The sequence below is a fragment of the Sminthopsis crassicaudata genome, chromosome 2 (assembly GCF_048593235.1).
Source record: "Sminthopsis crassicaudata isolate SCR6 chromosome 2, ASM4859323v1, whole genome shotgun sequence".
Taxonomy (NCBI): Eukaryota; Metazoa; Chordata; class Mammalia; order Dasyuromorphia; family Dasyuridae; genus Sminthopsis; species Sminthopsis crassicaudata.
Genome location: NC_133618.1, coordinates 227143573 through 227155675, shown reverse-complemented (window position 1 = coordinate 227155675; position 12103 = coordinate 227143573). Strand labels below are relative to the sequence as shown.

General features: G+C 36.0%; 1 protein-coding gene across 2 annotated transcripts in view; it reads right to left on the bottom strand.

Moving 5' to 3' along the window:
* The window catches only part of LOC141555471 (bifunctional epoxide hydrolase 2-like), a 52562-nt gene that overhangs the window by 16696 nt on the left and 23763 nt on the right, over window positions 1-12103 (bottom strand). Inside the window, exons 12-14 of one of the 2 annotated variants that reach the window (XM_074288384.1) lie at window positions 9149-9260; window positions 3088-3165; window positions 1360-1390 (exon numbers count right to left, since the gene is read on the bottom strand). In XM_074288384.1, coding sequence (XP_074144485.1) covers window positions 1360-1390; window positions 3088-3165; window positions 9149-9260 — 221 coding nt within the window. Of the gene's footprint in view, window positions 1-1359; window positions 1391-3083; window positions 3166-9148; window positions 9261-12103 lie in introns of both variants that reach the window. The other variant, XM_074288385.1, reaches the window with a different exon arrangement.

Below are 12103 nucleotides of genomic sequence, written 5' to 3'. Positions count from 1 at the left end.
AATATTCTGTGTCCAGGGATCTTAACATGGCATCCATGCACTTAATTTTTAAAAAAAAATTTAAAAAATACTTTTTGTGATTTTAGTTTTTGATAATTTTCGACATAATTGGTTTTCTTGCACAATCCTGTTTGATTTGTGGGATTTTTACTAAAAATTATGAATTAAAAAATCCTCTTTCTCATTTTCTTTCCTTCTTGATCTGATTTTTCTTGTGCAACATGATAAATGTAGAAATATGTATAGAAGAATTGCACATGTTTAACATAAAAAAATCCTGAGATGAGATCCACAGACTTCACCAGAAGCTAAAGAAGTCCATGGTAGCTAAAAAGTTAAGAACCCCTTTTCTGAACAGAAAAGCTAATACCATCAGTCTCTCCCTGAAGTTTGTTAATAAGGAACTCTGTGGAACAATTGAAAAGTCTAATTTTTACAAGATGACTTCAAGCATTTTTAAAGCCCTGGGTATCTTCACAGAAAAACTTATGTCATTTTTAGGAAAGGCAAAGAGACTGGTAGTGGTCTAACCAGAGAAATTTCCATACTTTCCCTTTTAAAATATATCTTCTTGACAGTGACAGGAGAGATAAATCTTGAATTGAATAATTTAAAAAGACTGACAGAAGCTCCAATCAAGGGAAGAAAAATGGGGAATATATTCACTCAGGGAGGTTTGAGAGAAAGAAAGAACAGGTTTGAGAAGAACAGATCCAATAGGTGATTGTGACATTGTTCACAAAGTCAATAAATTATCCTATGCTAAGGTAAATGACAAACATTGAAGTTTACCTTATTGAGAATCAGGAATTAAAGGTAGTTAAGAGATAGCAAGTTGTAGTTCATAATTGACAGATTTAGAGTTGGAAAAAAATCTCAGACATCTCAATGAGTTCAACTCTTGACATTTTACTTTTTGGGAAACAGAGGCCCACAGGGGTGAAATCAATTGCCCAAGGTCACACAGATAGCAAGTGGTAGGCTAGGAGAGGTAGTAGATAGAGTGCCAAGCCTGGAATCAGAAAGACTCCTCTTCCTGAGTTCAAATCTGGCCTCAGACACTTACTAGCCAAGTGAGCCTGACCAAACCATTTGCTTCAGCTCTTCATCTGTAAAATGAGCTGGAGAAGGAAAAGACAAACCACTCCAGTAACTTTGCCCAGAAAATTCAAATGGATTCACAGAGTTGAACATGAATGAAATGACTGTCAAAAAACAACAATAACAAAAGGCTAGGGAAGCCCAAAACACCACATAGTCAAAATGTGGAGAAAGATGTAGGGGTGAAAAAAAATTTGAGGAGAAATTTCTCACAGATTTTGACTCTTCCAATCATACCCTGCTAATGATGTTTCTCACCTTTTTCAAGAGGATTTTCAAGTCTGAGATACTGAAAAAAATGTAAAAAACAAACAAAAAGTAACTCCCTTAGAAAAGGTGACAGGTTGGCAGAAATTAGAGTTAGACCAATATCTTTTTTCTATATGCTATAGTAAACTGAGGATGTATACTCAGTCTGAATTTTAAAGATCACACCATTAAAAGAGAAAGACAGAGATAGAAAGCGAGAGGGAGAAAGGGAAGAGGAGAGAGAAAAGAAGAGAGAAGAGAGAGGAAAGAAAGAGGGAAAGAGAGAATCAGATCAGGTAATTTTCACAGCTCAAATAAAGGACAGAGGTGATCACAAACAATAAAAAAGGCAATTTCAATTATATGAAACTAAAAAACTTTTGCACCTACAAAATCAATATAATCAGGATAAGCATGTGGCCAATTGGGGGGAAAATCTTCAAATCAAAAATCTTTGATAAGGACCTAAAATATCAAATACAATATGAATACCTAGTAACTATAGAATCATTCCAGAATGGATGTCATTAGAGGATGTGAACAAAGGCTTCTCAAAAGAATTACAAATGATTAGCAACTGTGAAAGACTGTCCTAAATCAATAATGATAAGAGGAAGGAAAATCAAAGTAAATCTGAAGTTTCATCTTACACCCAAAAACTGGTAAAGATGACAAAGGATGGGATTAATCAATGTTAGAAGAGTTATGGAAAGACAGGTACATTAATATATTGTTGGTGGAGCTAAGAAGTAGTCCACTAATTCTGGAAGACAATTTAGAATTCTGATAAGAAAGTAACTGAAACTCTATGCCATTTTAACCAGAGATCTCACCTCTAGCCCAAATAATTCAGCCTGCAGATCTGAACTGCTTCACTTGGAGAATGAGAATCAGACTAAGTTCTTGGGCTATGAACTCAAGTTTCTTTTTGGTTTTAAGATCATTTATTTCTAAAGCAAATACAATTTAATAACTGAAGGGACTCTTAGAAAAAATGGAATAAGTATAAAGTACTTAAAACACAATTAGAAAAAATAAGATTAGAAGGAGGGTTTCAAAGATATGGATAAATTATTTTGAATGCAAATTAAAGAACAAATTTTTAACCTTGGAGCTAGAAGCAATCTAAGAAATCATCTAATTTTATTGGTGAGAAAACAGAGGTTAAGCGGCTTGCCTAAATTAATGCAACTAGGGAGTTGGCAAAGCCAATATTTCAAACCCAAGACATCTGATTATAAATCTGTATTCTTTCCATGACACCATTCTGTAGAGTCTCCTGGTTGACATTAGGGTGGGTGGGGCAACTAAATGGTATGCCATCCCTGGAGACATGTTCTGAGTTCAAATGTTTCCTAATACATTTATTGGCTGTCTGCCAAAAAAAAAAAAAAAAAAAAAAAAAAATCTTAGGATAGGTAATGGCAAAACCTTCACTGTTATCATCAGACCCCACTCCACAGTGATCAGAAATGGCAGGATTTCCCTCTTATCTAGGGGTGATTCAGGCAGGAACTAAAATAGAGGGTTAGATTATTTGTTTATTAACAGAGCTAATAAAAGTACAGTTTTTTGTTTTGTTTTGTTTTGTTTTAGTAAAAGAGTACAGAAGGGCAGATCAGATCCTCCATATTCTGCTTCCTGTTTCCTCCTCCAGAGCCAAGTCAGCCACCAGTTTCCATCCCACAATCCCCTGTTCCCTTCAATAGACCCTGAATGCAGAATATCCATACATACATTTTTCTCATCACTTGCTCTGAAAATTAATTTGAATGTACGGATGAGATCCTTCTCCAGTTCAGCCTCTGCCACTCCCTGAAAAGATAATGGAGACAAAGTGAAGAATGCTCCAATAGAAAGAAACTCCACTGAGCTCATATGTCCTGATGGAGTTCTAGATCAGCCAAAGGACTTGCTAGTTTGCCTAGCCAAGTCATTTTCTTTGAAGACCTTCATTTTCTAGCCTGGAAAACAATAAGAACCAGAGAAGTCAGTGAAGTCACTTTAAGATTTTACAAAAGGAAGTATCACAGTGCAGGAGAAAGAATACTGGTTTTGTCCCATTTCTATTGTGTTACTTGTGTGATCTCAACCAAATCACTCTACCTGTCCAGCTTCTGTTTCCTCAACAGTAAAATAAGGGGATTGGACCAGAGGGCTTCTAAGGTACCTTCCAAGGCTAGATCTGTACCCTTTTGTATCTTTTTGATACAATTTGAATCTTCCAACAAGCATAGAAGATGGGATCATATATTGAAAAACAGCAGTATACTCAGAAGTCATTGAGTCATACTGAAGGGGAAGGGGAACTGTTCCCTTTAAGATTATTACTCTTAGATTGTTGTATACGTCAACAACAATACTATATGATGATTAATTCTGATGGATGAGGCCATCTTCAACAATGAGATGAACCAAATCAGTTCCAATTGAGCAGTAATGAATGGAACCAGTTACAACCATAGAAAGAACTCTGGGAGATGACTATGAACCACTGCATAGAATTCCCAATCCCTCTATTTTTGTCCACCTGCATTTTTGATTTCTTCCCAGGCTAATTGTACACTATTTCAAAGTCTGTTTCTTTTTGTACAGCAAAACAACTGTTTGGACATGTATATGTATATTGTATTTAATTTATACTTTAACATATTTAACATTTATTGGTCGACCTGCCATCTGGGGGGTGGGGAAGGAAGGGAAAAATTAGAACAAAAGGTTTGGCAATTGTCAATGTTGTAAAATTATCCATGTATACATCTGGTAAATAAAAACTAAAAAAACAAACAAACATTATTACTCTTAGAGATTGTGTCCCCTTTTCTGATCTCAGAGATCAGGGTCTCCCAGGCTCCAAAGAGTCAAGACAGAGCCCATTCTCCTAGGATAAGAGAAGCAATACTATTCAGGCGCAAATCAACTCCCACAGAAATTCTAAATTCCCATTCAGTTGAGGAATACTGGTCTGATCAGTTTGGGCTGTCCCACCAAGATACCCAATGTAACAGCTTCCTGGAGCTAAGCTCTTTGCAGATGGCTAGGACCCTGCAAATTCAGGAGAGCATTCAGACTGTATCTTTTTTGGTTCCCTGACTGGGAATTGAGGGGATTCAAACCACATCAATACCACTGCATTTTACAAATAAGGAAATTGAAGTCATCAAGGATGTAGTAACTTACTCAAGATCACAATTGTAAAAATGAAATTTTACTCTGATTCCAGATTCAATACAATACTATTATGATCCATGATCATCCAGAGATGATATTGTAAACACACGAATATTCAATTCTTACTTTAGAAAAACAATACTATTTGTTACATGGAATGACTTTCTGGGTGAGAGAAAAGAAGGAATACTGGAAGAAATTTCAGTGATGTAAAAAATTGCAAGAGACATCAATAAACATCTATAGAAAAAGAAGACAATATAATTCTGTAGTAATAAAGAGATAAATGTACCTAGTCCCATTTTAGTAGTTAATTTGATGAGGTAAAAGCCTAGAAGAGTTCCTATTGTTCTCCTGAATAAAGACCTGACCTTGAAAATTGGCTTTATAACAATTGGAGAATCACAAGGAAAGAAAAGGAAGGAAAAGAGGAGGCATTACTTTTGTCTTCAAATAATTTCCTCTTTTCTATAATCTGTGTCCACTCTATGTTCTTTTACTCAATTGCCCTTCTATTTTCCCTCTTCAACAAAAATTCTGACTAAGGTCATATAGAACCTGGGAAGGGTAAGGCAACAGAGGCCATCTAGTGGGACTCCTTTGTTTTAAATTTGAGAAAGCTGAGACTCAGGGCTGGGGAGTGCACTGCCTAAGAGCAAAGTTGAATACTTCCAGAGTTGGTATAAGAATTCTTAAATTCTGGTCCAATGTTCATTGACAGTTCCTAAGTTTCTTCAGAGCTCAGCTTCAGAATCATGTCCGATAAGAAATCTCTACTGATCCCTCTGCTCCCTAGTGTTCTGTTCTTTTATGCATCCACACACATCACATATACATTATACATAAATACATATTATACATCTATTTATATGTGCACAGATGTGTATATATTGATATGCATAGACATATTCATGTCTACACACACATATCCTATACATGTATATGTATATACACATATATGTAGGTATATATACATTAGAAAATGTCTATTGTATGTGTATATATATATATATATATATATATATTATACACACACACACACACACACACACACACACAATTTTGTCTTCTATTTCTCTGTGTCTGTCTTTCTCTCTTTGTAATAGGGGATTGATATATGTGCAGCATTTGTTAGTATGATTGGCTGATTTAATTTCCTGCCATGGCAGAGACAAGGTAGTTGCTGGGAGAATGTGGACTCAAAATACCTTGAAGAGACTGTGAAGCATACACCATCAGGTAACCACATGTTTAAGAGAAGTCTTTTTTAAATCAGATTTTTTTAGGAAAAAAAGGTGGCTTCAAAGGCCTCTCTTGACCTTGGGCCAAATCTCTTCCTTTGTTCTCTTCAGCTAGTCTGGGGACTTAAGTCCTTTAATAATGGCATTCAGGGAGAGACAGTGCTGGAAGGAGCAGAGGTACTGAGACCTTCTCCCAGTAGAGGCTCTGACCTATACATTGGCTCCTTTCCTTTCTATGTATAGAAATTGGAGTCTCCTAAGTCTGTGACTTTTGAAAGGCCAGGAGAGTAAGTCCAGGCTTTCCAGCTCAGTATTCTGCTTAGAGGAACAAAGTATGACCTTGAGGACTCAGCCCACTGGTAAGAGAGATAGGTCATGCTACATCTGGATGTGAATTAGGTGGGACCAAGGTTATGCCCAAATTGAGCCCAATGTCCCCAGAGACATAGTGGGATAGAAGACAGTATGCTTTGAGATATTCAGAAGAATTGTTTGTATCTTTGTTACTGCTATAGCTTCAAAATATAACTAAGTAGTTAATGAATCCTGGAGTCCAATAACTGGTTCCTAATAGAGGAAAAGGGAAGAGCAAATGGAAAAGAGGGAGAAAGAGAAAAAAGAGAACCCCCAATACTAGAACACAGAACAGAAGAGATAGTCTGTGTTTAACCTATAATGGATTACTTGCTGTCTAGGGGAGGGGGGGGTAAGGAGGTAAGAAGAAAAATTTGGAACACAAGATTTTGCAAGGGCAAATGTTGAAAATTATCTTTGCATATATTTTGAAAATAAAAAGCTATTATTATTTTAAAAAATATATATATAGGGACCTAGAATTTTCCAATTCATGGAAAAGATTGCTCTGCTGACCTGAGAGCATACTGGGAGGAGGCAAATTAATCTTCCTGTGAGTCTTCTTTCAAATGCCTCTCTGAGTCTTTGTGTGAGATTATTTCTTAGTTTTGCAAGACTTTCTCCCTGGGGCTCCTTTTTCTGTCAACTCCTCCTAATACTTTTTGATGGGTACACTATATGAATTATAGATCTTTTTTCTTAAGAACAAAATTATTCCAAAGTTCATTTTAAAAAATGACATTTCAAAGTGAGCTGCCTCAACTAATACTAAATGTGTTTGGATATTTTTTAAAAGCCTGTAAAAATCCCACATTCACCGCCCCCCCCCCCCCTTCATCCCATAGTCTAGGTTTCTTCAATTAAAGCAAATCTCTTTGATAACAGGGAACATTTGTAGTTTGGTTGTGTCTAACTATTCATTAGTCCATTCTTAGTTTTCTTGGCAAAGATATTGGAGTGGTTTGTCATTTCCTTCTCCAGTTCATTTTACAGATGAGGAAACTGAGCAAACAGGACTAAGTGATTTGCCAAGAGTTATATAGGTAGTAAATGTCAAATGCTGAATTTGAACTCTGGAATCTTAATACCAGGCTTAGCACTCTGTGCACTATAGCAACACCTAACAGCCCCCAAGAGCTATTCTAGATATATGTCAAATGCAACCATAGAAAATGGCTAAGGAGCAGAAATCAATGAGTGGAAACAGAACAGGAGCAAAAAAATAACTAGGTCCTGGTGTTGGCTAAAGTTCAGAGGGTAGTAAGAAAGAAGAGTTGGTTATATAAACAATCCAAGAAATACTTCAAGCAAAAATAATGAGGCCTGGAAAAATTCCTTTCCCCAGGATGTGTGTGTGTGTGTGTGTGTGTGTGTGTGTGTGTGTGTGTGTGTGTGTGTATTTTCCTTTTTAGGATTCATTATAATTTTTAAAACAATAAGATATTTATTACTCTACTTAGCTTACTCGGCTTACATAGCTTCTGGGGTCCTTTCAACTCCATATTTATGTTCATAGGACCATATACAAAGTTTGCCCCAAGTTAGGATGAAGAGAGAGAAGTAGTTTTGGTTCTGCTGTTCAGGATACCCAGACTTTAGGTGGTCCCTGCTAGAAAAGTGGGAGAGTCAGGGTCCAAGAGGCATAATTATGGGTTTCTGCATTTTCAGTCCCTTTTTTCCTTCTTTTACTAACTTTAAAAATATTTAGTTTTTGCCCATCAACTGGAGGATGGCTAAACAAACTGGAGTATAAAATTGTGGTGGAATATTACTGTGTCATATGAAATGGCAAGCATGATTATTTTTGAAAAACTTGGAAAGGCTTATATGAACAAGTGAAGTGAGCAGAACCAGGAAGAACTTGTACATAGTAACAGCAATGTTATATAGTGAAGAACAGTAAATGACTTAGTCATCTCAACAATATAATGAATCAAGACAATCCCAAAGAACTAATGATGTGATGAAGTATATTATCAGCCTCCAGGTAAATAAATGGCTTTATTTAAATATAGACCGAAGCATAGTATTTTCCACTTTTTTCATCATTTTTCTTTTATTTGATTCTTCTTGTACAAAATAACTAATGTGGAAATGATTGCACATGTATAATCCATATCTGATCGCTTACCTTCTCAGAGAAGGGGAAAAGAGGGAAAGGGAAGGATAGAATTTGAAGTTCAAAAGTATAAAAAAATAAATATTTAAAATTGTTTTAATATGTTATTGTAGAAAAATAAAATAAAAATATTTAGTTTAGTCTCATAAAAAATTAGTAATTAGGTTCATTTGTGTCAATATACCATTACCACACAAAGTCAGACTCAGACCACTCTTCAACTTTGCCTCTACATCATAAAATTAGCATATCTATATGTAGTCTCTCTAACATTTCCCTGTAAATATATCTTCCAGATCCTAATTCTTTGCTAACTTCTTTTGGAATTTAATCTTCTTTAATTGGCATTACAATTATAATAAACTCTGCTCCTTGATTTGCAGATGGGTCTGAGCCTGCAAATTCTTTTGAGATACTTTGTGATATTGGTCTAGAACCCCAACATTTTTAGGCTCTCCCCTAAACTCCACCATTGGGACACCACTTTCCTCATATGAATGCTCTACTTGAGAAATTCCCATTTAAAGCAATTCCTCCCTCCCTTCAAGGATCACCTGGATTGTCACTTCTTACACAAGGCCTTTTCTGATCTCCTAATTGTCAATTATCCTACCTTCTCAAATTTTTTTGTATTTATTTTTGTGTATTGGCATTGTATCACCCCAAAATAAGGTAAGCTCTTTGAAGTCAGGACTCTAATTTCTAGCATCCAGCAAAAACCTCAAGGGACCACCTAAACTATAGATCTCAATGTAATTAGGAAGAATAGAAAATTTTCTTTGATCATGAAGCCAAAAAATAGAAGCAAATTAAAACATATGAAATACCTTGTCATGGCTTTGGCTAGAGGAGGGAAGGAACAACAAAGGGAAGAAACAAGTGAACATTATTACTCCCATGTTCTTCAACTTACGGGTTCTTGGAAGTAGAGCTGGTAATGAAATATTGGGTTGGATTTGATCTTCTCTATAAAAGGCACAGCTGGATCTGCAGGTCTGAAGGGTGTATTCAAACTAGCCACTGCCCTAGAAAAAAAAGAGTATCCTGATGAACTCTAAGGAGACAATAATAATGCTAATCCTATCAATGCTAATGCTAATGATCTTTCACATTAGGCCAATTTTATTCTTGCAAGTTTTTTTTTCCCCCCTACTTTTTTGTGACTCATTTGTTGTCGTTGTTCAACCATTTTTCAGTCATGGGTTTTCTTGACAAAGATACTAGTGTGATTTGCCATTTCCTCTTTTAGTTTAGTTTATCTATTTATCCTTTCATTTATTTATTTTTCCCAAGCAATCCGGGTTAAGTCACTTGCCCAGGATCACACAGCTACTAAGTTTTGGAGGCCAAATTTGAACTCAGAAAAATGAATCTTTGTGATTGTAGGCTTTTCATGCCAACAACCTGCCCCCTTTCTGCTTATTTTATTAAGTTATTAATTATCTTTTCATAATTTTATTGCCTCACTTTAATTTCTTCCCTTGACTTTTCCTTTGTCGCTCTTAACTCTTTCAGGAATTCTTTTTGTGCTTGGCTTCAATTAACATTATTAAAGCTTTGTTTGTAGATCTTTTTTCATTGTTTTCTTCTGAATTTATGTCTTTGTTTTCCCTGCCATGCCATTGTAGTAGCTTTTTTTATGGTCAAATTATTTTTCTGCTGCTTGCTAATTTTTCCACCTGACTTCCTGACTTTAAACTTTATATTGAGGTTGGATTCTGTTTCTCTCTAGGTGGGAAAGCATTGTGCTGTTGTTTTCAGAGCTAATTTTAAAGGTCTACAAGTTTTTAATGCTTCCAAGGTGGTTTAGGAAGAAGTCTGATTATAGTTCTCCTAGTCTGTCCTCTGGTCCAACTCAGGAAGAATCCCTGCTCCCCTGCAGCTGCAGGTACAGGTGCTAGTGATTCTCTCTCCACAGAACTGTGACCAACATTCCTGCCTTGTGACAAATCAGAAGCAATCCTTTCCATTTTGAAACTTTGACCCAGAATTAGGTAGGAGCAATAGAGTTGCCACTTGTGCCAGAGGCACCCAATGTCAGCAAAAGGCTCAATGTAATCTCTTTCTGACCACTTGTCCAGCTTCTTATTGTCTCTGGAATGAGAGCTTTGGAAGCTGCTGGTACTGCTTAAATGGCCATCTCCAGAGCTTGCTGCTTGTGCTCCTCCAGGCAGGCCCCCATTCCTGTGTCACAGACCTGTTCTACTGACCTTCCGAGTCATCTAGGCTGGAAAAATTTCTCACCTCAATGTGATTTTGGCTCTACCACTCCAGAATTCTATTTGAGGAATTTTTAAAAAGATATTCACAGGGAAATGTGGGGAGAGTTCTGCTAAGTTGCTACTCTACTGTACTCTACTATCTTGGCTCTGCCTTTTTAAGATATGTTCCTGATTTAAAATACCAAGGTTTGACATTTCCCAGCAAAAAGGTTCCAACATTTATTATATGCTGCCCCTGATTTCTATGACCAAAAAATCCCAAATAAATTGACATCCCAGAATTAAAGACATTCTAAGATATTAGCTTCCAAAACTACTATAGAGAATACCAAATAAAGAATACTTTGAACATAGTTTTTGGAGAATGGAACAGAGGTTGGGGGTTAGAAAGTAGGGTAGAGGAAGGCTACTGAGTCATATGAGTTCAATGTATATTTCTTTTTTTTCCCTGAAGCAACTGGGGTTAAGTGACTTGCCCATGGTCACACAGTTTGTCTGAGGCTGGATTTGAACTCAGATCTTCCTGATTTCAGGGCAAGCAATGGCACTCTATCCACTGTACCATCTAGCTGCCCCTCAATGTATATATATTTCAAAGGAGAAAATTCCTTCTCACCACACGATACAGGCTAGAGCATCAAACATGTGCCCAATGACACAACACACCTGAATGTGGCCCAAACCAGATTAATAAGAAATTAGAAAATATTTAAAAGAAATGAAAACATAATTGAATAGATAATGCAAATAAATAATTTTCTATATCAATATACCAGACTCTTTAGGTATGATTTGTGGTCTTTGTTTCTATTAGAGTTTGCCCCCATTGATAACAGGCAATTGTTACGTGGCTCAGAGGTTGAGTTTCTCAAATAACTGAGGTGTTTCCTAAGTACCCTGGGCCACACTAACCCTTAAATACAACTTACACACTGACAGTGGGATCTATTTCTATATAGATTTCTCTATGTACACATCTTTTCTATTCTGTAAAATTTAAGTTTCTCAAAAGCAAGAATATTTTTAGTCTTTAAATTCCCAGAACTAATCAAAGTGCCTGGCACATAGTAGGTGTTCAAGAAATAGTAGGTGTAATGAAAAGAAATGTACATATATATGTATGTGCATGTGTGTATATATTTACACTCACACATACATACATGTAACATTCTATTCCCTATTCCTTTTACATAACCAATCCCCACTATAGCTTCTTCTCGCTCTCTGTCCTTTAAAATTCTGGAAATCTTTCAAGGCCCACTCAAACCAAATCCTTACCATGAATGCATCACTGGTTAAATCTGCCCCATCATTTATATATGTATGTAGGTGTGTATATGTGTGCATTTGTGAGTATGTGAGTATCAAGAATATAAATTACATTTTATTTTCAGATTTTATATAATCCAGAATTGGGAATGAGAGGAAAGAAGTGATGTTGCCCATATTCACAGCAATTAATTAATCTTTGCTAATGTGTTAATAAGTTTATATCTTGCCCTACCTACCAGATAGTCTTAACATTAAGAATTTCAGGAATTTGATCATAACTAAAACTATATCACACATAAAAACTTAGAGTTATGAGTTCTTAGATGTCATGTAGTTTTATCTTATAGTTTAAAATACTGAGGCCCAGAAACAGG